At 41.8% G+C, this 25,614-nt stretch overlaps 2 protein-coding genes across 2 annotated transcripts in view; both read left to right on the top strand.

Moving 5' to 3' along the window:
* The window catches only part of slc22a15 (solute carrier family 22 member 15), a 438,052-nt gene that overhangs the window by 184,758 nt on the left and 227,680 nt on the right, over positions 1–25,614 (top strand). The gene's annotated exons all lie outside the window — the stretch shown is intronic.
* fgfbp3 (fibroblast growth factor binding protein 3) lies at positions 19,391–21,963 on the top strand. Its single transcript, XM_071898656.2, has 2 exons — positions 19,391–19,677; positions 21,513–21,963. Exons 1-2 carry the CDS (start codon positions 19,391–19,393, stop codon positions 21,961–21,963), a joined length of 738 nt encoding a protein of 245 aa, XP_071754757.2.

Below are 25,614 nucleotides of genomic sequence, written 5' to 3'. Positions count from 1 at the left end.
CAGCCACAGAAGGTAATTAGTTCTAGTTTTTTACTGCTTGGTATTTAAGTGTGATGAATTTCATCTCATGAAGATGATTCAAATTCAAGGTGATAGTTTTCTGGCTGTCCTTAGGCTTATTCATAAACTATCACACACACACACACACACACACACACTTTCTGCATGACTCCAACGCCTTGCTCTTCTCGTGAAGCTACGCAGGACAAAAATGCAGAATATTCTATATTTTATGTGTCTATTCCTACAAATTTGCAAGATTTACTCAAAAATGATGCAAACTGGGGCAACGTTTATCCTGTACTTATATACTTACCCACTAATTCATACTTGATTCATACTGTTTTTTTAGACAAATAGCACATTGGAGCTTTAGCTATACAAACTAGAAATTGCATTAACAGAAGGACGAATGAACAAAGAGACCGATCCATTACATTAGGCATTTAGCTGTTTTAGTGAATGCTGTTGAAAGCATGAAGGTGCTACTCTAAGTATTATTGATCTGTTGTAGCCAGGGATGGCGGTCATATTGGGTGGTCTTGTGACCACCCTAAACTACTCTGGCTGCGTTCCTTGGAGACAAGCGGCCAAAACCACGGGTGAATTTTGAAGCCAATAAAGAAGTGGCTGAAAACTGCAGTTCCTCTAATGTCCACTAGGGCCGGCTCCAAAAAGACTCCAAATCCAGCCCAACTCCATGCAAGTCAATGGGACCACAACCTAACTTCTCACACAAAATATAAAGTCAATAAATGTTTTCAACAAGAGGTTATGGTCTCAGTAGCTAATTTCACTTCTTCTAATATGTGTCCATATGGCGATTTTCAAAATAATCGCGTCATGAACGGGATATAACGGGGTTGTTTTCCGAGTGATTGACAGGTCGCCTGTCCAGTGATCGACAGGTTGCCGATTACGGACCGATAGCGGGCACTGCGGCCAACCTCCGGCTTCACTCTGGCTGCTCCGGCTCCAAAAATGTCGGCGCTCGGCTTCTAAGCGGCCCTTCAGAAACCTATGGGACTCACTACGTCCATCTTTTTTTACAGTCTATGCTTGGAGGCAACAGGTTTCAGTGCTTCAAGTAAAGGGTTGGTGAAGTCCTGTGGGAGGGGGAAGGGTGGGGATATGTTTGTTTGTCTTACGTCCTGTGAAGTGTGGTTTCTCTTTTGTGAAAAAGATTAAAAATGTTATTATGAAAAAAAAAAAACATTAGGCATTTAGCTGATGTTTTTATCCAGAGCAACGTACAAAGAGACAGCAGGCGTGGGTCGGACACTCTGACATGACGCTGCTGTTGATGGACACATTGGCTGTAGTGGGGATCAAACCTGTGATCTCCTGGTTCCCCGACCGTCTCTCTAACCATTCAGCCCTCCTGCCTCCCCAACACTGAGACAGACTGGGATGCCTCCATAGTGCAGGTAGAGAGGAAAAAGCCACAACTAAACATTTATCAGTGTTTGGCTGGTGGTAATTTCCACTATGATGCTATTTTTGAGCTTTGGCTCGAGTGGCAATGAATAATCCAGTTTTGAGTTTAATATTTCACAACTCTATAATTAGCTACTAAATCATCTGACAGAAGGGGTTACAATTAACAAGAACAAGCTGCTTCCTCTCTCTTTCTTCTTCTTCTTCTTCTTCAGTGCCCACACACACTATCTCCCTCTCCATCTCCCCTCTATATTTAAATTTAGACCCCATTTACACCTGGTATTAAAATGTGACCTTCATCTGGATATGCTGTCCGGCTAATGGACGATCGGATCGCGACCTTGCATTTAAAGCTGGTATTTGTCAGCGTTCTCAATATCTGCATTCTGTCCACATTGTGATCAGATTTTATTTTTGGCAAAGCACTAAGCAAAGCAGGTGAGCAGGTGTTGAGGTTTCATATCTGTGCTGATGATTTTTCTACCCACGGTGATGACGTTTCTACCCATGTGGACGTTTCTATCCTTGTGATGACAGTTCTACCCGTGATGATGACGTCTCTACCTGCGGCATGACATTTCTGCCCGTGATGATGGCGCTTCTACCCACTGCAATGATGTTTCTACCTGCGGTGATGCAGTTTCTACCCATGATGATGACATTTCTACCCACAATGATGACGTTTCTACCCACAATGATGACGTTTCTACCCACAATGATGACGTTTCTACCATGGTGATGAGGTTTATACCCACAATGATGACATTTCTACCCACAATGATGAGGTTTATACCCACAATGATGACATTTCTACCATGGTGATGACGTTTATACCCACAATGATGACATTTCTACCCACAATGATGAGGTTTATACCCACAATGATGACATTTCTACCATGGTGATGACGTTTCTACCCACAACAATGAAGTTTCTACCTGTGGTGATGACTTTCCTACCCTAGAGGTTTTAAACCGTGGATCCGTGCCGATGATGTTTCTTTCTGGGGTGATGAGGTTTCAAACTGTGGCAATGGCGTTTCTACCTGCGCAAATGATGTTTCTACTCATACGGTTGACATTTCTACCTGTTATGATGATATTTGTACACACCTGGGGTAATGTTTCTACCTGGGATGATGAGGTTTCTACCCATGACAATGAGATTTCTACCCGAGGTCAGGACTTAGTGATTTGGGGGCCCTGGGCAAAGGCAAACATGGGACCCCCTGAGCCCCAACATTCATCGCTTTCAGTCCATCCTTCCTATACATTACCTTCAAGTTGGGGCTGAGCTTGCAGGCAGTGGTAATATTGCTAGCGGCAACACTGGCTACAGTTGATTCTTTGATGAAAAAAAAGTGTATTTCTGCACCACTTTGGTAACTCTGCTTGAATTTTTTATGTCTTTTGCAGCAACTGGTGCAGTGGCAAGAAAAATAAGCTCAAAGTCAAGAGGCAATTGTGCTAGAAGTGGAATCACCCACTGCCACTGTAGCCTGACTGAATAGGGGGATTGATTGAAATAATTATTATTGTAACAAAGAGGGGTGTTCTTCAATAAGGGATTTCTTTTAAATTGATGAGAAACATGTTTATACTGGCTCTATTCTTGTCTTTTGTGGAGCCATGTGGCTGCCGGGGCCTGAGGCAGTCGCCTACCTTTGCTTAACGGTAAGACCGCCCCCGATAATGTTTCTTCCTGCAATGATGATATTTCTATACCCTTGTATAGAAACAGTGAAGACGTATCTACCTGTGGTGATGAGGTCTCTACTCTGGTAAGGAGGTTTCTAACCATGATGATGTTCTGCCTGTGATGATGCTTCTACCCACCGTGATGAGATTTCTACCTGCGGGAATGAGATATTCTACTTGCGGTGATGAGGTTTCTACCTGTGGTGTTGAGGTCTCTACTCTGGTAACGAGGTTTCTACCTGCGATGATGAGGTTTCCACCTGCGATAATGAGGTTTCTACCTGCGATAATGAGGTTACTACTTGCGATGATGAGGTTTCCACTTGCAGTAATGAGGTTTCCACCTGCGGTAATGAGGTTTCCACTTGCAGTAATGAGGTTTCCACCTGCGGTAATGAGGTTTCTACCTGCGATAATGAGGTTTCCACCTGCGGTAATGAGGTTTCTACCTGCAATAATGAGGTTTCTACCTACGATAATGAGGTTACTACTTGCGATGATGAGGTTTCCACTTGCAGTAATGAGGTTTCCACTTGCGGTAATGAGGTTTCCACCTGCGATAATGAGGTTTCCACCTGCAATAATGAGGTTTCTACCTGCGATAATGAGGTTTCTACCTGCGGTAATGAGGTTTCCACCTGCGGTAATGAGGTTTCCACCTGCGGTAATGAGGTTTCTACCTGCAGTGATTTGATTTCTAAGCACGGTGATGACATTTCTACCTGCCTTGATCACATGAGGCACACTCATACACACACACACACACACACACACACACACACTTGATTTCAGTTTCAACCTTCCTGCAGATTGCATTTCCAGCTGGCTGACTCCCATCATATTCCGATCGCAACACCTATGTTCCCTTAACATCAGTAAAGAATGAGAGAACATACAGCTGACCCCCATTTATACCTTCCATTAACATGCGTATTCTCCTTGTCCACATAATATAACCAGGGACAGATCACATTTTAGTTCCAGGTGTAAATGGGCTCTTTCATTTTAGGCATTTAGCACTCAGAGTGATGTACAGTGAATCAAACAGAAGAACAATATCTCTGTCCCTAGAGTGTATAATAGAAACATGCTATAGGTAAACAAATAACAGCCAAGCAGAAAATTTTTTTTTTTCTTTTTTCTTCATCTTCTTGTTTTCTCATCCTCTTCTTCTCTCTCTTTTCATCTTCCCAAAACTGGAAGCATGCCTTGTGGGCAAGAAAGGAAGTGTGCCTGACTGTGTGTCTGTGTGCGCACTGCATGGGTCACCTGTCTATGTGTGTGTGTGTGTGTGTGTGTGTGTGTGTGTGTCTATGTGTGTGTGTGTGTGTGTGTGTGTGTGTGTGTGTGTGTCTATGTGTGTGTGTGTGTGTGTGTATCTGAGTACCTTTCCTACAACAGGGTTTTATGTTTCGATGACACACACCACTGATCAATTTCTTACAAAGTGATACAAGTGTGTATCAACCGTGACAGCCTATCAGATCTGCTCACTCAAAACCGCTCGCTCAAATTTCTCACTTTCACTCAAACACACACACACACACTAATCTCTGTCTCTCTCACACACACACACCTTTCTCTCACACACACACTGTCTCTCTCCCTTTACATACATACAGATGCTAATCTCTTTCTTTCATCTCTTTCTGTCACACACTTCTCTTCCTCTCTCTCATTTTCTCTCTCTCTCTCTCTCTCTCTCACACACACACACACACACACACCTTTTGCGACAACCCTTTAAAATGTCTGTGACATTGCCACTTCAGTGCTATCGATCGCTGAGTCGATGCTCAGCTACTTCAGCAAGAGCCAATTCAGATGCCGTTTCCATCCCATCCATCACCCGCCCAGACGGGATTAAAACGCCTGTGAAACTCATTGCTTGGTGACATTTCTCATTTTCAAACATAGTTGGCTTCATACAGACTGCATTCTTGTTAAAATGAGAGAATTTTTTTTAAAGTTCTGTCGCTATATTCTTATTCATATTCTTATTTTTTTACCTTGTGTGGTATCCTATTACTATCCTGCTGCCACGACCCAATTTCTCCACGGGGATCATGAAAGTTTCATCTTAACTTTGTTCAAAACTTTCCAAAGTGTTAAATGACTTCTGATGGGTGTGGGCTGATGGAAATACTTGCATGGTGCTTATTTAGTGTCAGAGTTAAATTAACGCTGACAATTTTGCTGTGTGAAAAAAACAGGAGGGGGGACTGCACATCACTGATGCAAAAAGTAACGTCGAATTTGAAATATAATTTATTGAGGTCCTGTATGGCTCAAAGTGAAAAGTATGGCACCAACGCTGCCAGGGTGAGGGCTTCAATTCCCTGTTCTTTATTCTTTATTCTTTATTCTTTATTCGGATCCCCATGAGCTTCTGGATGATGCTCCAGTTCCAGGTTCAATATTATTCAGTCCCTCCAGGAACTTGCGATTTTGCGATCGCAATAATTAACGCAAATTCAAGAAATCTCCGCAATATTTGCGAGAGCTTGCAGTTTTGCAAAATTGCCGCAACTTTTCCGCATGAAATGGCCAAATCAACAGACTGCTTGTGATTTGGACCAATTGTCGCATTTTGTGTCGTGTAACTTACGTCATCGCAGCGCGCATTCAGGTGGAAGATGAACAAAACTCACCTGCCAACAAAAATGACTGCCATAGACCGTGCAAAACAAAACAAAAGCAGCAAGAATTGAGGTGAGTGCAAAATTCAAGCTCTTGGAAGAGTTAATAGCTTAAACGGAGAGTGGGAGAGAATAGGGGGAGGCTGTGTGTGTGTGTGTGTGTGTGTGTGAGTGAGTAAGAGAGAGAGAGAGTGAGAGAAAAACATTTTTTTTTCCTTTGCTTGCAATTTTTCCCAATTCCCGCAATTTTACAGCAAAAAGAGCACATAAAACCTCGCAAATTGTATCGCAATTTTTGAGAAAAGCTGCAGCAAAATCAAGCATTTTTGGCCACAATAACCACAAAAAAACTCTGCGAAATCCTGGAGGGACTGATTATTACATTCCAAGGGACTCTCTACATTGTTGCCCAGGCACCAGGCAGCCATGGCACCCGTTCAAATTCCCTTTATAAATGTAAGGCAGTTTGGTAAATGTAGAAAGCTTGATCCGGTCTGTGTGTAACCAAGTCTCGCTCAAGTCTCGCGAGAGTTGAGTTGTTGCAGGAAGTTACACACAGACCGGATCAAGCGAAAGGTAAAGAAAAACGTTTCATTTCTCTGTAGGGTCCTTTCCATAATGTTGTCAGACTCTTATAATAACAATCTGAGCCTGTCAGTGGCAGAAACAAGAACTTTTAGTGGACGTACATTGACGGTGTGATTTGCCCCGTCGGATTACATTGCAGCTCGTTTCGCGGCTGCCGGCTGAAGCGATCTCACTCAATACTGGACCAGTTTCAAAAATTGTTGTCCCCTTTAGTCACTTAGACACAAAAAGATGGGAAAATAGGGTCCAGGTTGAAAAATACCGAAGTTACCCTTTAAGATGGGCTCAGATTACAGGAGTTTTAAAATCCTAACCGATTTTGAAATCAGGTTGCATCACACACATAAGGAGAAACTTCACCGATTTTCTTCTCTCAAATCGCAAACAAGCTCACACAAGACTCAGATCCAGATTTCTCCTCCGAGTGTCGGGAGGGGCGAATCGGGGATAAATCGGCGAAAAACTCCTGTAATCTGACCCTGGCATTAGTGACGGTTGCACAGGAGAAGAAGAAGAAGAAAAAAAACACTTGCACACTGTCGGCACAACAAAAAATCAATTTATAAAAAGGCAACATTTCGGTCATTCGTTCATCGATGCCTGATGAAAGTCCTTGAGCGTAACGTTGCCTCCTTACTAAAATAATGTTTGTGTTTGTTGGTGTTTTTCCTGTATTGTTGTGAAGGCACTTTGGTTAAAAGCCTTGAGTGGAATGAGGAATTGAACCCCCAACCCTAACAGTGTTAGTGCCTTGCTCTGCCTAATCGAACCCCCAACCCTGTCGTTGTTGGTGTTGACTGAAGGGAGAATTAATCAGAAGACGACAGTTGACTGCAGGTTTGTTGCCGGCTGTTAACGACTCTTCATTAGGAGACTTCCTGTAATCACACAGCAAATCATCACCTTCAATTTAACGTCCCCCTAATTTAGCATTTAAATCACGTGAGACACACACACACACACACACACACACACACACACACACACTGTGAGGCAGTTAATCAGGCAGTGATGAGGGCCAGTCAGATGGTTGTCATGGAAATTAAACATCAGGTCGGTCATGAAGAGGAGGAGGAGGAGGAGGAGGAGGAGGAAGGTGAGGGGGAGGAGGAAGAGGAGGAGGTAGAGGAGATTGGAGAATTGTGTTTTTTTCTGAATTGCTTTCTTTATATTATTAAACCTTTCACTTTCACTTCCGACCTGATTTCGATGTTACACTTGTCAGTATAGTAACATAAAGAAAACGATTCACTTGCAAAATTTCAGCAGAATGACTATTTTTTTATTGTCAGAATCTGCTTTGTCGACGTTCCTTTATGTGCTAGAAGTGATTTTCAGACTGTTCCTCCAGACAACGGCAGTGAATGGAGAGAGAAAAAAAACCCAATTCTCCAGTCTGCTCTACCGGAGCAACAGATCACAGAATTACTGATTTTGGGGGTTTTATCATGGAGGAAGAAACACGACACAAGACTCTACCAGAGCTACACATCATTTTAAGTAAAAGTAAAAAGTAGATAATTTAAATAACACAAAGCCAGATTACTTTTCTCTTGTCAGCTGATGCTGATCGTTCACTGTGAATGGATCCACAATTTCTTAATTTGCAAGTCCAGTTTCTGCTGCTGATGGAGAGACGCAATCTGTTCTGTGATGGATGGGATTTAAATTGTAGCGAAGTACAATACATCAGTAAAAATGTACTTAAAAAGAAAAATGAATGACTTTAAAACATACTCAAAAAAATACAAGTGCACAAAAATGTAAATGACATTCTTTACTTCCACCCTTGACGATCGGGCATGATTTTGATCACTTAACTTGAAAAATAAGCGGCAAAACTGGCGTGACAAAGAGCCAAAAAGCCATTATGATTGGTGGTTCAGGTTGACATCTTTCTTGATGAGTCAGTACAGATCAGTTGAACCTCTGCTTCAGCATTATATTTATTATTCCATCAAGCTGCATTTAAATCCTTTTGCACCAGCGCCTCCAATTCTTTCTCAATGTCTTTTTACAGCTTAAACCTTTTGTGTAAAAGTCATCGGCCATTGGAGACGTCAATGCTGCCGATTGGCACTGGACTGTGTCTCACACCTCGCTGCATCAGTCCCATACACATAATCACAGTACATAACATCGTCTGAGGTATTATTGCTATAAAAGTAGACCCAAGTGAGATCGTATCCCACAATTCCACTTGGTTGTTTCCTCTGCATGCGTCCAGTAGTGTGAAAGGAAGACTGCCTTTCTGATCTTGAAAGACCTGAATATATACTGCAGAAAGGAGTTGATTGAAAAAAAACCCCATTGAGGACGTTTATTCCTGGGATTATGGGAACATCAACGCTGCCGACGGTACTCGACTGCGTCTCAAACCTCGCCGCATCAGTCCCACACCCATAATCACAGTAAATCACAGTCCTCTCGGGTGCTCCTGCTGTATGAAAGCGCCTGTACCGACGTTACAAGTAGAGAAAACTTGATTGTGTCCCACAGATCCACCCGGTTATTTCTTCTGCGTGTCCTTGAAGTCCAGAAGTGTGAAAGGAAGAGAAAAGCAGCGATGGAATTGGTTCTCGTCCGCCTCATCTTCAAAGACTTGAATTCTCCTATCTAACAATACTGTGGGTTTTTATAATTGATTTGTGGTTTTCTATTGAAACCCAACCGGGGGAATTTGATGCTGGAATCAAACCTGGGACCTTCATCACCTACATCACAGTCTCTCTGACTGCTAGTTTCACCTCATGGATGTGTTGTTATGGTTACGACGATACTGCAGTTCCCGAACATTTTCATGTAAAGGACCCCGAATAGAAACAATCCCATCTGAGGCTGATAGAGGTTTAATGCACAATTTAAGATCCGTTGTCTCTTTGTCATGAAGTCTTTCTGCCGTTGCTTTTTCTGTTCCAATAAAGATGTTTCTTCATATCGTTCATCGGCCTCCAACAGTACCTGAATTTCTGTTTTTTTGAGTTTCTACCTCGTCTAGTTCATGCAGCTTGGTTGTAAGGCGAGGTAATGAGTTTTTTTTTTATGCTTAACTGACCAAGAGAGACCGGCTCTTTCAGTTTTAAAGGAGAATACCAGAGTCATTTAGAGTTACAGTCCATTCACATCTAGCTACGTCTCATTTACATTTCCCCAAATCCTTTTGCAAATCATGCCGTATGTAATTCGATTTTTTAACATTGACTCATTTTTCATCGTTTTTAAATTACAAACTTTATCATGTCAAACCTAGCTTGAAATTAACTGCTGTCCCGGCTAACAAAGACGGCCTAAATCAAAAGCCATGGATGTGACAGTAAAGTGTTTTTTGAGGATTATTTCCTGGAGGAGACTGGAGTCAGATGATTGAGAGATGAGAAAAGAGATGAAAACACTCGATTCAGCTCAATGAAATAAGGAGAAAACAGAAAGTTTGGCTTCATGTTTCCTGTGATGGATTCTCTCTCGCTTTGTGGAAGTTTGTTTTTCACACCGGACAAAAACGAATGAAGGAGGAAAACGAGCGCCGATATCTGCAACTATGCTGACTGTGGAGAGGAGAGGGGCAACTTAGACGACTGGCACCAACTTAAAGAAACACCGGTGTTATCCTTTAAGTCATTATCAGTTTAAACTCGCCAGGAGAGACGAGCTCTTTCAGCTTTGAATCATTTTTCAATCACTTCCCTTTCGCCACTTTATCCATCTCCCTCTCTCTGTTCCCCTCTCATCCTCCTTCTGTCTGTCTTATCCCATTCTCTCTCTCCATTTCACCCTCTGTATATTTCCATCTTTCTCTCTCTCTCCACACACACACACACACACACACACACACTCACACTCGTCAGGGGTCATGGTTCGGTGTCACAATCACCGCAGTAATCACGGCAGAAGAGGCGGCGGCGGCGATGGAGCGCTGATTGCGGCCGCCTCTCCACGAGCGCTAAACTGGAGGTTGGACGTCTGTTTGCACCGTCAAGGACTCAGTGTCATCTCCAGCTCATCACACACACACACACACACACACACACTTATACACACAGATATACGCGTGCACACACATTTACACACATGCAGGCAATCACATGATGTAGACACTTACAGTAGAGAGATAAACAGTACTAATGTAAACGTGGACATGTGTGGATGTATACATACAAACCACACACACACACACACACACACACACACACACACACACATACACACTCACCCCTTGTTCACAATTGACTATTCTATTATGTTATGTTACGCCTGAAGTCCAATCATTTCTGTGGGAGAGAATTTGGACGGAGTGACGACACAGCGCCCCCTAGTGGACACACGGTTCCTTTACGGTGAAAAAACATCAAATTTTTGCGTTTTCTTGACTCAGAAGTTGATGAGAAGACTCATTAACCTGAAGTTGATTTTTCTTTTAACACAGTAGAATATATTACAGTAGAAAACACAATATTTTACCCTAGAATTTTACTCAAAAAAAAATGTCTGATGATTTGGTGACAATGATAATGTGATGCAGGTGGTCACATGTGTATGATAAGCTATTTATTTGCTTTAACAAGTAATATAACCTCCTGCCAAAATGTATTTTTTAAAGTCAAGTAGCAGAAAAAGTAAAGTATAATGTCAATTTGAACAAAAATCCAGTAAAAGAGATTTTTACGCACATGAATGAGAGCTGCACTTTTTTTTGTTTCCCCCCAAAAAACTGTAATGAGCTCACTGGATTACTTCAGCTCAACACTGATTTATCTGACTAACTTACAGACTGGAATCTGAACAGGGAACTTCAGTTTTAATTCAATGCACTTCAACTTTATTGTCATTCCACTCTCCCATTGCTGATCCTGACTGCAGTACTTCACACAAACCGCCAGTAGGAGGCAGTAGAGTCCCAGCTGCATTTCTTACCCCCTGACACACACTCACACACACACACACAAACACACCTTCAGTTTGTGTTGTTCAATAAATCGCCATACACAAATACACATGCAAGTACAGACACACACACACACACACATACACACAATCACTCACACGTGCATGCACACAAAGACACACACACACACAAACACTTATGGATGCACACACACTTCCAGACACACATAATGTCACAAACACACACGCCTCCAGTTAGTGCTCAGAAAACTGTGGCACAAACACACACACTTACCCCCAACCACACACACACACACACACACACCCCTTCAGTTGGTGTTGTTCAGCAAATCGCCGTACACAAATACACATGCAAATACAGACAGACACACACACACACACACACACTTACCCCCAACCACACACACACACACACACACACACACACACACTAGATTAGAGCACTGTGGGCTGAGCTTCCTGTGATTTCCTCTCTCTCTTTTTATCTCTCTCTCAGTCTGTCTGCCTGCCTCTCTATCTCTCTTTGTCAGCCTCTTTTTCTCCTCTCTCTCTCCCTCTGTCTCTCTCTCTCTTCTCTCTCTCTCTCTCTCTGTGGTATCTCTCTGTCATGAGGAGTTTACAGTGGATAAGAGATCTGTGCATCTCCTTTTTCTACATAAATTCATTTAGTTCTTGACAGAGAATAAATGAATGAAGTCTTCACCTCCTCACACGACAAAATTATTATATTTACGCTTTTTCAGCATTTAGGTGATGCTCTTATTCTGAATGTATTACAATTAATTTAACTGTAGAATAAGCTTCAATCAATAGATCACCGATATTATAAGCTACCGATAGTAAAGAGGTCAAGGGTCAGAGGTCACACTGTGGTCAGGTAAGAGAAGTGATGAGGAGGTGAAGACAGAGGAAGAGGGGGATTTCAATAACATGTCGGATGGTATCGATTTTAGGTCAAATTTGACAGGGAACATCTGGACTGCAAAAAACATCTAGTCATTTAATCTTTTATTAAAAATGTAAGTATTTTAAGATGCACTTGCTTTGGCAACAAATTATATTATTATGATATTATTATTATTTTTTTTTTATTGTTAAATGTAGGTTAACTTCAAAAATGCTGTACATCCATCCTGTAAAAGATTTGTCTCCTTAAATTCATCAAGAAAAGCGCATGAATTTGAAAAAGTATAAAGGAAAAACAAATTCAGCTAGTCTTGGAGACCGATGAATGCTCTTTATTGATGAAAAACCAACATGTTTCAGCAGAAAAGCCTTCATCTCCAATAAAGACTTTTTAGAACATCAATCGTCCTCCAAGAGTTGCTGAATTTGTTTTTCCTTTCTCCTTAAATTCATCAGCCACTGCTTCAAAAACACAGATGATTCAATCCTAAAAAATTACTTTTTTTGTACGCAAAGGTCTTAAGATGACATAAATAATGTAATGCGATAGATAATGTGCTTCAGTTTCACGCCAGCAGATCTTTTGTTCCGTGCGCTGGGTATCTGGGCTTGGGACGAAGCTGCTGCGATATCAAACAACCTTTAAGATGGATATTTTTCCGGTGAATCCCTCGCTAAGCAGATCTTTTGGCAGCGTTGTGGCGCGGCGACGCTCCCATCCCCCGAGCGGGACGGGAGGAGCGGGCCGCTGAGGACGGGTGCTGGTGGGGGGCGAAGCTCTGACCCAGATTCCTGCTCCAGGCTTTGTCTTGGAGGAGAGACGAATCTCCTCATTCATCTCTTCTGTCTGTAGCCGGAGTTACTTTACTGCTGTAAATACAGTCAGAGAGAGAGAGAGAGAGAGAGAGAGAGAGAGAGAGAGAGAGAGAGAGAGACATACAGTCAGAGAGAGAGAGAGAGAGAGAGAGAGAGAGAGAGAGAGAGAGACACAGAGAGAGAGACAGAGAGAGACACAGAGAGAGAGAGAGAGAGAGAGAGAGACAGAGACACAGAGAGAGAGAAACAGAGAGACATACAGTCAGAGAGAGAGAGAGAGAGACAGAGAGAGAGAGAGAGAGAGACAGACAGAGAGAGAGAGAGAGAGAGAGAGAGACAGAGACAGAGAGAAACAGAGAGAGACAGACAGAGAGAGAGAGAGAGAGAGAGAGAGACAGAGACAGAGAGAAACAGACAGAGACAGAGAGAGAGACAGAGAGAGAGAGAGAGAGAGACAGAGAGATCTCGCTCAATACTGGACCAATTTCAAAAATTGTTGTCCCCTTTAGTCACAGTCAAATGGACGGAACAGAAACGTAACCGGTGTAGCTGTGCCATAACATCTGGGACAGTGGTTCCCAAACTGAGGTGCAGGGACCCCCAGGGGCCTGATGTTAACTGTCAGCTAACCTTTTCATGTGCTGAACACAAAATTGAAATTGAAGAGTTTGTGCTTATTTTACAAATTTTTACTATGTTGTCTGTGGTCTAAGTGTCTATTTGTGCAACTGTGATGTGAAACAGCCGCTCCTCTCTCTCTCTCTCCTCTCTCTCTCCTCTCTTTCCTTCTCCTCTCTCTCCTCTCTCTCTCTCTCTCTCTCCTCTCCTCTCCTCTCTCTCTCTCTCCTCTCTCTCTCTCTCCTCTCTTTCCTTCTCCTCTCTCTCCTCTCTTTCTCCTCTCTCTCTCTCCTCTCTCTCTCTCTCTCTCTCTCTCTCTCTCCTCTCCTCTCCTCTCCTCTCTCTCTCTCTCTCCCCTCTCTCTCTCTCTCTCCTCTTTCTCTCTCTCTCTCTCTCCTCACTTAGACTCATCAGGCTGCTGATCTGCCGTCTGTTGTCTTAAATGTTTGATGTCTGTTTCTTTTCCAGCTGACTGCTTCACCTCGCTGCTGCCTGACAGAGACATTCATCACTGGACAACTTCATATTGTGACATTTTTAATCGAATGTTATGAATCGTGATAGTTTTACAATAGAAGTAATTCTTTTTAATGCTGATTTTTCTGTTGTTGGGAAACAAGACAATGTATTGATGCACTTACGCTTATTCCTTCTTTTGTCTCTTTCTTCTGTCTTTTTGTATTCTCTTTTATGGCCCGTGGCCCAGAAAACTGGCTAATTCTGGTGCAGTGCATTGTTGTACACAGTCCCTGTTTATTAAATAAACACAGATAAATAAACAAACACAGACAAATAAATAAATAAATAATTTAAATAGAATAAAAAATGAAGGTAGCATATGCTGTGATTAAAATATGATTTCTGAAATATTCATACTCAGATGAGATCTTTTGTTTGTTCTCATGGAAAAATACATTCTTGCATCTCCAACACTAATGTCTTCATTTTATTTATTTCAATAAATTAAAATATAACCAATATGCTGAAGATGTCACTCCGCTAGATAAAGTGTCAGTTCAAGTATTTGTATCTTCTTAAAAAAAACAAAATAAAAAAATCACTATTTCAGTGATAAACAAAGAGGCGTTTTGTCAGCGAGCGTCCAGACCCTCGAGGTGTCTTCAGTCTGCAGACTCTGCATGGAGCCGGGAAACCTTGGCAAGTGTGTCTATTGTCCCATTCACTCACACACACACACACACACACACACACACACACACACACACACACACACACAGATGATTGTCAGGAGGGGTGACTATGGGAGGGGCCGTCTCTTTGGGGTGGGCAGTTCTCGTTCTAGTCCCCTTTATGCCCTGAACCCCCCTTCTTCTTCTTCTTCCTCCTCCTCCCTTCTCCCCCACACCCCCCCACTCCTTTATCCCTGTCTTCGCCCCTCTTTTATCCGAGCGTCCCGGCCCCCACATTCTCACACCGACTCAGAGCCGCGGACCGCCACATGGTAAGAGAACGCTCCTCACACTAAAAACACACAAAAACAAACCTGGACTACTAACACTTTGCATTTCTGCCTCTTTTCTAAAACTCGGACGTAGCAGAACGGACTCTCACACCAAATGTTAGACAACAAAAAAGGATGAATTCTGTTTTTTTTCCATGACTTATTGATGAGGTGTGTAAGGATTAAAGGGGGGGCGATGGAGGGGGGATTATTTTTGTTTTGGTGCTGTGCGTCTTTGTTTTTCGTCTCCCCAAAAACTGCTGCTAGCATCCTGCAGGGGAGAGGTGCTCACACTGCAAAAAATATAATAAATATGCAATAATAACATTCTTTACTTGTTTCAGGATAAATATTGAACCTGTTAAAATGCACTGGAAGAACTAAAAGAAACAAATTATCTCATCCAATTGGCAGATTTCATTTATGTGGCAGGAAAAAAATAAGATGTTAAAGGATAATTTTGGTGTTTTTTGTTAGCGGTCCAGCTTCCTCTCTGGTTCTGCACACAGTCAGCATAGTTCAGATATCAGCGTTCGTCTTCCACCTTCATTCATGTTTGTCCGGTATGAAAAACAAACTTCCACAGAGCAGGAGAAAATCCATCACAGGAAACATGAAGCCAAACTTTCTGTTTTCTCCTTATTTCATTGAGCTGAGTCGAGTGTTTTCATCTCTTTTCTCATTTCTCAATCAGCTGACCCCCACAGGAAGAAATTAAGTCTCCTCCAGGAAATAATCACAATAATCACAAACACTTTATCCATGGCTTTTGATTTAGCTGGGACAGCAGTTCAGTTCAAGCTAGGTTTGACACCGTAAAGTTTGGATTTTAAAAGCATAAAACAGCATTAAACGAGCATATTTTTAAAAATCTAATTACATACAGCATGATTTGCAAAATGATTTGGGAAAAATGAGACATAAGAAGAAAATGGACTGTACCTCTAAATGACTCCAGTCTTCTCCTTTAACTCTGATTAACACAGTATGTCATTCGGTGGATGCTTTAATCCACAGTAACTTGGAGTATCATAAACACATTCATTTTCAGCTCTTACTGTACTGAACACAGTGGGAGTGGAACCTCTAACTTTAGCAGAATTAGCTTCCCAGGGAGTTGAACCCCAGACCCTGCAGTGTCAGTGCCTTGCTCCATCCATCCGGCAACAGGACTGACAAATACAAGTCGAAAATTTCGTAGCTCGCCGATGAGCAGGAAAACTCTGATCAATTAAGATTTTTTTTGTGTGTGTTGATGGCTTTCAAAGGGACAAAAAGATGGAAAATTAAAGAAAATAATAATAAATTGTAAAATGATTGATGCAGAGCAGCAGGTGCAGCTCCTTCATTCATTTTAACAGAAGAGCACTTAGGGTTCGACTGCAGTGAAAACACGTCGCTCTGCAGCGGAGTGCAGATTTGATTGAATTTTCCACCTCATTAGGACTCATAAACACATAAACACATTATTAAGCTTCCTATGAAACCCCACAGCTGTTAATATTTATTGTAATTAACTTGACTGAGGTGTTGAAGTAACCTGTTTTCACTTGGCACCTTGTTCAAATGTACCCAGGGGCATAGTGATAATTAGTTCATTTATTTCTAATTTATCTATTTTTGAACTGTTTTTTAAACGCAGAAAGTCGATCACACACACACACAACCTGACAAAGACACTAGAGGTAACTAAGTTATGAAAAAGAAGGAACTTTTTCACACGTAGATCCGTGCGAGTTTCAAGCATTTCCGTCAAATCAAAATTATAGTCAAAAAGGAATATGCATTTAATCATTTGTGCTAAAATGTGTTATTTTGCGTCAGATCATCCAGAAAATCCCCTGGGAAACTTATTTTTATTTTTCAGAAACAATATAATTTCAAATTGATGAACACTGTATCTTTAATTTTATGTCATTTTTATTCACATAATTTCTTACCATTTGTTCCATTTTATTTTTCAACTACACCTCTATTCTCTGCTGCCGACGCCCCAGTTTCCCCTCGGGGATCAATACATTTCATCTTATCTTCTGAGCTGAGTGGAAACAGATGAGCAGCAGTGATTCAGTTGTGTTTACACCTCATATCCCTCCCTCCCTCCCTCCCTCTCTCTCCCTCCCTCTCTCTCTCCCTCCCCCCTCCCTCTCTCTCTCCCTCTCTTCCTCCCTCCCTCTCTCCCCCTCCCTCCCTCTCTCCCTCCCTCCCTCTCTCTCTCTTTCCCTCCCTCTCTCCCTCTCTCCCTCTCTCTCTCCCTCTCTTCCTCCCTCCCTCTCTCCCCCCTCCTTCTCTGTCCCTCCCTCCCTCCCTGTCTCTCTCTCCCTCCCTCCCTCTCTCTCTCTCTTTCCCTCCCTCTCTCCCTCTCTCTCTCTCCCTCTCTCCCTCTCTCCCTCCCTCTCTCCCTCCCCCTCTCTCTCCCTCTCTTCCTCCCTCCCTCTCTCCCCCCTCCTTCTCTGTCCCTCCCTCCCTCCCTGTCTCTCTCTCCCTCCCTCCCTCTCTCTCTCTCTTTCCCTCCCTCTCTCCCTCTCTCTCTCTCCCTCTCTCCCTCTCTCCCTCCCCCTCTCTCTCCCTCTCTTCCTCCCTCCCTCTCTCCCCCCTCCTTCTCTCTCCCTCCCTCCCTCCCTGTCTCTCTCTCCCTCCCTCCCTCTCTCTCTCTTTCCCTCCCTCTCTCCCTCCCTCCCTCCTCTGTGTTTCCGGCACGTTCTCTGACATCCACATGTCCGGTTTTGACTCTTCTTGGGAGAGTGTTGCTGACGCTTCACTGCCCTTCAATACAGCGCTGACAGACCCCCCCCCCCCCCCCCACACACACACACACACACACACACACCCCACACACCCCGCTCTACTTCCATTGTCTATTTTTTTTAAACATTGCTGTATCGTGTCACACTTCCACACTCTGGCCCTCTGGGATATTGATGCAGCGGCATGCTTCATGAAATTACCCCATCATGCTTCTATTTTGCCATTTGTCATGCAGCGCCACTTTAGTTGTCAGTAGATACCGAAGAAGTACTCAGATCTTTTACTTAAGTAAAAGTAGAAATACCACAGTATAAAAATACTCTGTTACAAGTAAAAGTCCTGCATTCAAAATGTTACTTAAGTAAAAGTACAAAAGTATTAGCATCAAAATGTACAAAAGTAAAAGTACTCATTATGCAGAATGGCCCATTTCAGAATAATACAGTATATATTATATTATTGAATTAGAATTATTGATGCATTAATGTGTAAGCATCACTTTAATGTTGCAGCTGGAAAAGGTGGGGCTGATTTCCACTACTTTATATACTGCTGGGTAGCTTACAGTAATCTATAATAATACATCACAATTTATTAGTTGATTATATTTTGTATTAATAATCTGAATCTGCAAAGTAACTAGTGACTTAAGTTATCAAATAAAGGTAGTGGAGTAAAAAGTACAATATTTCCCTCTGAAATGTAGTGGAGTGAAGTATAAAGTAGCATAAAATGGTACTGCTCAAGTAAAGTACAAGTACCTCAAAATTGTACTTAAGTACAGTATTCGAGTAAATGTACTTAGTTACTTTCCATCTCTAGATACCCTCACACTTTTCATTCACACATTCTACTTAACATGTTCTAGTGCTGATAATGTTGATATAGCTCTCATTTGCTGTATTCTTATTTATATTCTACTTTTCTTTGCTGTGTCCTTGTACTATTTGATGCTGTAGTGATCAGGTTTCCCCACAGGGATCAATAAAGTTTCATGTTAGCTCTTATTTTATATCTGTTTTGGAGTGTTATTATGAATCTGGTGTCCCTCAACCAACTGTAATATGATTTTACTAAAGGGTTTGTTTGGATAGTTGGAAAAACATTCAATTTTTTCCCAAAAGTTCTTGTTTAGGGTGGAGTAAGAGTGACGAGCAAAGCGAGAGGGAAAAGTTGTGCTTTTTGTTTTGTCTCTTTTTGTTGCCATAGAATTTTTAAACATAAATTTCATTGTAAAATTAATTGTGGTAGTTTGGTATAATGACTGTAAACAAATAAGAGCATGGTGGAGATGATTGTTCTCCTCTATCTCACTCCAGTAGTATTGTTAGTTCTAGTGTTTCTACACATTAAGACTACATTTCCCATAAGCCCTGTTGCCTCCTTCTTCTTATTATAATCCACATTTCATTAAAAGCAAATCTTAAATGAAATGCAACTGCTCCAAGAGAAAAGACTAAAAGCAGGTAAAAGAAACCAGAAAGGAAATGAAAAGCAAAGCGATGGGAAAAGTTGAGTCCTGTATCTTCTCATCTCCTCTTTTATCTTTGTCTAACCTTCCCTCCCCAGCCACCATGCCCCCCCTGCCGTGGAGCTTCCTCTTCCTCCTCCTCCTCCTCTGCCTCCCCGTCCTTCCCGAGGCCAAGCGCCAACCCGGTCAGGGAAAACCCGACAAACCCCGCCAGCCCCCGCCGACGGCCGCCACCCCCCAGCCCGCCAAGAGGCCCAGAAACCGCTCGGTGCCCGGCTCCGGAGAGCTGACCACCAAGGAGGGACACCGCTGCACCTGGGAGACGTCCGGGGAGGCGCTGGTGACGCTGCTGGTGAGCTGCAGCGCCGAAACGCTGGGGGAGCAGCAGAGGTAAGAGGCAGCGGAGGCCTTTAAAACTGATGATACACGGGAACATTTTCAGGGCTAATTTGGTGCAAAATTTGGGCAACGGGCAAAGAGGGCAATGGTAAGTGGAAAATTTGACAGTTGGTGGAGTAAAAATGGATGAAAAAACAAACTGTTGCCATCACTTGTCATCTTGGCTTCCTCTTTTCTACTGAAAATGTAAAATATTTTATAATTTTATCAAATTTATCCACTGCAATTTCATAACGTATTATAGGCCTCCAACAGCTAACTAGCTTGCTAGATGAAATGTTATATAAAAAGAATCACAGCTATTATTTCCTGGTGTGTTTAGTAGCAGTTGGACTATTTTTAAAATGTTTTGTTCTGAGGACAGGTCACCTGACCAGTGTTCTTGTCTCTGATTGGTTGATGTTGAAACCTTGCCAGCTTGGCCAGATTTCAAACTGATACATTGTTTTCAGTGAGAAAATATTTCAAGCAAAATTTGCCCTCAGATTTTCCTCCAAATTTGCCCAAGAATTTGCCTGTGTATTATCTCCTTAATAATGTGATGATGTGATATCTCCTTTGGTTTGACTCTGTGGAGTTGGTGGGACGCAGGGTGTTGCTCGTGGACACTTCAGCAGAGCGGATGCTTGCTGACTCGGGGACTCGAACCCTCGTGCTCTTCTTGAAGGGCGGTCTCCAAATTCACTTGGCTCTACGCCTCTTAATTTATGTCACCTACACAACGGTCGAAGGTGTACATGTGCATCTTGAGATTCAAAGTAAGGCTGGGCAATATATCGATATTATATCGATATCGTGATATGAGACTAGATATCGTCTTAGATTTTGGATATCGTGATATCGTGATATGGCATAAGTGTTGTCTTTTCCTGGTTTTAAAGGCTGCATTACAGTAAAGTGATGTAATCTTCTGAACTTACCAGACTGTTCTAGCTGTTCTATTATTTGCCTTTACCCACTTAGTCATTATATCCACATTACTGATGATTATTTATCAAAAATCTCATTGTGTAAATATTTTGTGAAAGCACCAATAGTCATCCCTACAATATTGTCGCAATATCGATATCGAGGTATTTGGTCAAAAATATTGTTATATTTGATTTTTTTCCATATCGCCCAGCCCTACTTACAAACTTTAACTCATTTCGTAGAAAATACCGAGATATATATTGTGTATCGCCATTCAGCCTAAAAAATACAGAGATATGATTTTTGGTCCATATCACCCAGCCCTATTTCAAAGTAAAGCTGGTCATTTTCAATCATTTAAGTGATTCTGGGGTTCATAAGTAAGAAGGACTCTCAATGGGGCACATCCTAATCTGTATCTGATATGCATTGCATATTTTTGTTCCTGCCAACTGCCTAACCCCACGGACAGTTTGGGAGCTTGAATACAGTTTTAAAAGGGCAAAGATTTAGGGCTGCTTTAGCAAGAAAGTGCCTTCAAAGCTGATCAAAAGCAAAAAAAAAACGGGGAAAAGATGCTTAAACGAGAATGAATGAGCTCATAACTATAGTGGTTTGGTAAAACTGTTTTGAAAGTCATTCTACAGAGGGACAAATGTGACGAACAGCGTTGGGAAGGACAGCAGTGACAGTTAAAGGGGAAAATGCTGCAGGACAGTGTGTAATTTGGCCAATCGTAACCTTTATCTACTTCTTCCTTCACTTTCTTTTCCACTTCCTCTACCTCTACTTCTTCTCCTCTTTATCCTTTCCCACCTGTTCACTTTCTTGTTATTCTCCTTCCCATCCTGCTCATTCTCCCTCTTCCTCTCCTCCTCCATCTCCAATTTCTCCTCCTCCTCTTCCTCCCGCAGGTACTGGTGTCGGTACGCCGGCAAGCCGGACCTTTGCCAGGCCTACGGAGTGAAGTCCAGCCAGTACTGGAAGCAGCTGGTGGGGAAGCTGAAGAAGAGGCAGAACGCCTGCGACGGAGAGAAAGTCCTGAAGGCCAAAACCTGCAAGAAGGCGCCGACCGAAGCCCACATGAAGCTGGCCCAGCGCAGCGGGGAGGAGGCGGCGGCGGAGGAGAGGAAGGGAGGGAAGGGAGGAGGGAAGAAGAAAGGAGCGTCGGCGGACGGAGGGAAGACTGAGAGGAAGAAGAAGGAGGAAGAGGAGGAGGAGGAAGAGGAGAAGAGGAAGAGGGAGGAGAGGACTGGGTTCGAGGAGGAGGAGGGGCTGGTGAACGACATGGAGCCGGTGCAGGGTTACTGCGCAGAGGGATGGCACTCCGTCTGCTCCTTCTTCCTCAAGTTCTTCGAGGGTTAAAAGGTTAAAGGTTAATTAGAGGGAAACTGCCAAGAAATTAATCAACAGGCGGCTGCGTGAGATCACAATCTGAATCAATCTAAAAATGGAGTTGCACTTTGTCTAACGGTACAGTAAACACCAGGGATCTCATCTGTAGAAATGATCTTTGTAACACTTTAGATTAGGGAACACATTTTAACTATTAATAAATCGCTTATTAACATGCGTGTAAGTAGTGTACTGGTTCATTAGTAGTCACTACAAACCACTTATTAGCACCTTATTCTGCACTATTGTATTCTACATGTATAACAGCCTCCTAATTAGTCTTACAGCAGTCAGTAAGGAAGCTGTTCAGGCTCTTAGTATGATTTGCTCAGTATGGGGCTGAGTATCACAAGAATACTTATTCTCCCTTAAAAATTTCTGAATAACTTTAATTCATATGAATCATTTGAACGTTTCTATTGGTTTACAATACACCAACAACAGATATTGGTTTCCTTCCCAAAATTGTACAGGAGCAAACTGAGAGTTCAGTACTAATATGCATGTTAATAAGCAACTTATTAATAGTTAATATGTGTTCTCTAATCTAAAGTTTTACCAATCTTTGACTCAGAATTGCAGCCATTTCAAACAATATCATTAAAATCAAATTAAAACAAATATCTGTGGCATCAGAAATTAGTTTCTGCTTTTGAAACAGCATTGAACATTGTTTTAAAAAAAATCAATTAAGCCTTTTTTATTTTGGCATCAAGGTCAAACCAGAAATTTCACAAATGACTTTGGCTTGGATTTGGTCAAAAGCGCAAACTTTGTGAATATAAACCTTTTCTAAATGATAAAACTTTTATAAACGAGGCCCCCAGGCACTTAATTTGTGATTTTATAGCAGAGTGATGATTAAAACCTGTCCTAAACCTGATTAAAATCAGTCTGAATTATATGAAACCATTAAATGAAACCTATCAATAATGAATGAATGGAAGCTATAATTCTTATTTCATTCTTAATTCATTTATCCCCCAGTCATTAGAAAAATACCCATTTTGTGATGTAACTTCCCATTGGAATGGAATGGATGAGGTACTATAGTCTATATTTTAGTACAATTTCATTTAATAGAGCAATTCTGAGAAAATTTGTATATATGAAATTACTTATATGTAAGTTTGAAGTCTTCCCTAGAAATTGAAAAAAAAAGTGTGACTGAAAACCTGACCTGTGTAAACTGTGAAAACAATGATAATGATGAAGGAAACTACAACAACTTGCTTTCCATCTGTGACAATGATGATGATGACGATGATGATGAAGATGATGATGATGATGATAGTTGTTAGCCTTCGGGAATAGATGTAGCTTATTGTTGAGTCTTATTTTTGTGTTGTGAAACTAATATTTTCTACAAAATGTTTGTTCCTGTTTTACAAACTGTGGTACTGCTTGATTGATTAGACTTTTGCAAGATTTTTATATTTTTGAAGGATTTTAACACTGTTTCTAAAAATTGGAATTCTACCTGTGAATAAAAACAATGTGCTTAAAAAAATGTCTTTTCCAGTGATGACATGCTACATGCTAAATATACAGATTCACGTCTGACAGAGAGTATGGCAGTGAATTACATGCTGCTGCTTAGATTTAATCAAAACAATGGAACATAAAACCCCAAATAGGATCAAATCCATATATTAAAGCTGAATTTTAAAACTTAAAACCTAGGTGATTAACTCACTAACTCATGCTTTTACCAGCAGTAGACTTGCATTAGAGGTACTACATTCAGTATTTTTTGTTTCTCCCCTCACCCTCCCTGGTGTCACTCTGTTTGTTTTAAAGAGCAAGAAGAAGAGTCGATAACAGGCGGTGTGTATTCAGACCAGGTGAGCTAACATCACGCTGAAACTCTGCAGTTACAACAGTGGAACTGGAATAAAGTTGTGTGTTACTTGCAAAGTAAAAATAGTCGCTGTTTTGTGCCGTAAAGCAATCGACCAGATTCCCTGTTAAATCAGAGCCAAATGTTGATATTCAGCGATCAGGTGACAAAAAGCAGATCAATAAAATGTCACTTGCCTGTTTGCTGCATCTCAACAGACTGTGTGACCCAAACCCAGACACTGAATATCTATAGACTACTTTTCACTCAATTATGAGTATCACTCAGTAGACTTTTTATTATAGTCACTGGATTGGAAGTTGAGTATCAACACTGGACTATTCAAATAAAGTGAGACCAAAAAAAAAAAAAGTCAGATGGAACGTTATTTTCTACAGAGCCCGGGAGTGGCCATCAGGAGAAAATTAATTTACGTTGTGGCCACGATTTACTGTAACGTGATACAATTCGTTCCCTCGATCTGGTTAAAATGAGCCCTCGTTTTGGTTTATTCGTGCGCACGAGATACAATTCGTTCCCTCGATTTCCTCTTTACGTGCGCACAAATTGCCAAAGCGTGCCCTTGAAATAGTGATATCGTGCTCTCGATATATAATACATGCGCTCTTCACAAGCTTATAAAGAATCAGTGCACATATTGGTGATTATGTTTAAATGTGGCGCTGTCCTGGGTGTTGCAGCACCTGATTGTGTTTACATGGCCTGAAGGTTAAATATGTTGCAGTATTTGGGGGATTTGCCTATTCAGTGTAAACAGACAATGGATATTAACATACCAAATCCTTACTAGGCATATCTGCAATATCTAAAAGGTTCCTTTTAAGTTGCATTTTTTCCTAAAAATACACAGTTTAACAAAATTGAGGGAACGAAGTGTATCTCGTGCGCACGAATGGACTAAAATGTGCACACATTACAGTAAATCGTGGACTCGATATAACTTTTTTTCTCTCCCGATGGCCACTCCTGGGCTCTGTAATTTTCTAAGCTCACAAAGTTGTTGTTTTTTTTAACAGTGCTTAAGTGTTTTCGGTGTATTTTCCCTTTAATTTCTGTACTATATATCACTGTGTGGGGTTGGGGTGGGGTGGGGTGGGGTTGGGGTGGGGTTTAGGGGGTGTGGAGGGTGTTAGCAGCTGCCTCTCCATCACCCAAACTTCTGTACCGGTCGGAGGATTCACGGCGCTGACCTTCCAGTCAGCAGCTCGCTGCAGGCAGAGCTTCAAATATTTCATTCTTATATTTCATAAAGTTTTAAATTACTGATGAGGAACGATAGTCCAGAGCAACGTCAGCTGTCCTGTCTGCCTCCGGTTCTCACTTTCTCTCTCTCTCTCTCACACACACACACACACACACACACCTACACACACACACATACACACACACACACACACACCTAAAAACACATCTGCAGATATTTTTTCATTGCTACAAATTCCAAAATAAAAGTTGAAGTCTATTCTATACCTGTTCTGAGGCACTTTGACTTACCTTGATACACACACACACACACACACACACACACACACACACACACCCTGTCTCATCATGCCTAGTGTTTAATTTACAGTTTATTGATTTATTCACACTGACACAGCATTACTAGAGCCTACGTGCACGCCTGTACACACACTCACACACTCACACACACTCCAGTCTCAAACCTGCTTCTCTAAGCTCGTGGCTACCAACGCTTCCGAGAGAGAGAGAGAGAGAGAGAGAGAGAGAGAGAGAGAGAGAGAGAGAGAGAGAGAGAG

Source organism: Centroberyx gerrardi, chromosome 15 (assembly GCF_048128805.1).
Source record: "Centroberyx gerrardi isolate f3 chromosome 15, fCenGer3.hap1.cur.20231027, whole genome shotgun sequence".
Lineage (NCBI taxonomy): Eukaryota > Metazoa > Chordata > Actinopteri > Beryciformes > Berycidae > Centroberyx > Centroberyx gerrardi.
Note: the sequence above shows the minus strand (reverse complement) of the source record. Positions and strands in the feature narration are given on the sequence as shown.

Coding starts and splice junctions, on each gene's coding strand:
- fgfbp3 (XM_071898656.2), top strand. CDS start 19,391: ATGCCCCCCCTGCCGTGGAGCTTCCTCTTCCTCCTCCTCCTCCTCTGC. Junction 19,678..21,512: donor ACGCTGGGGGAGCAGCAGAG/GTAAGAGGCAGC, acceptor TTCCTCCCGCAG/GTACTGGTGTCGGTACGCCG.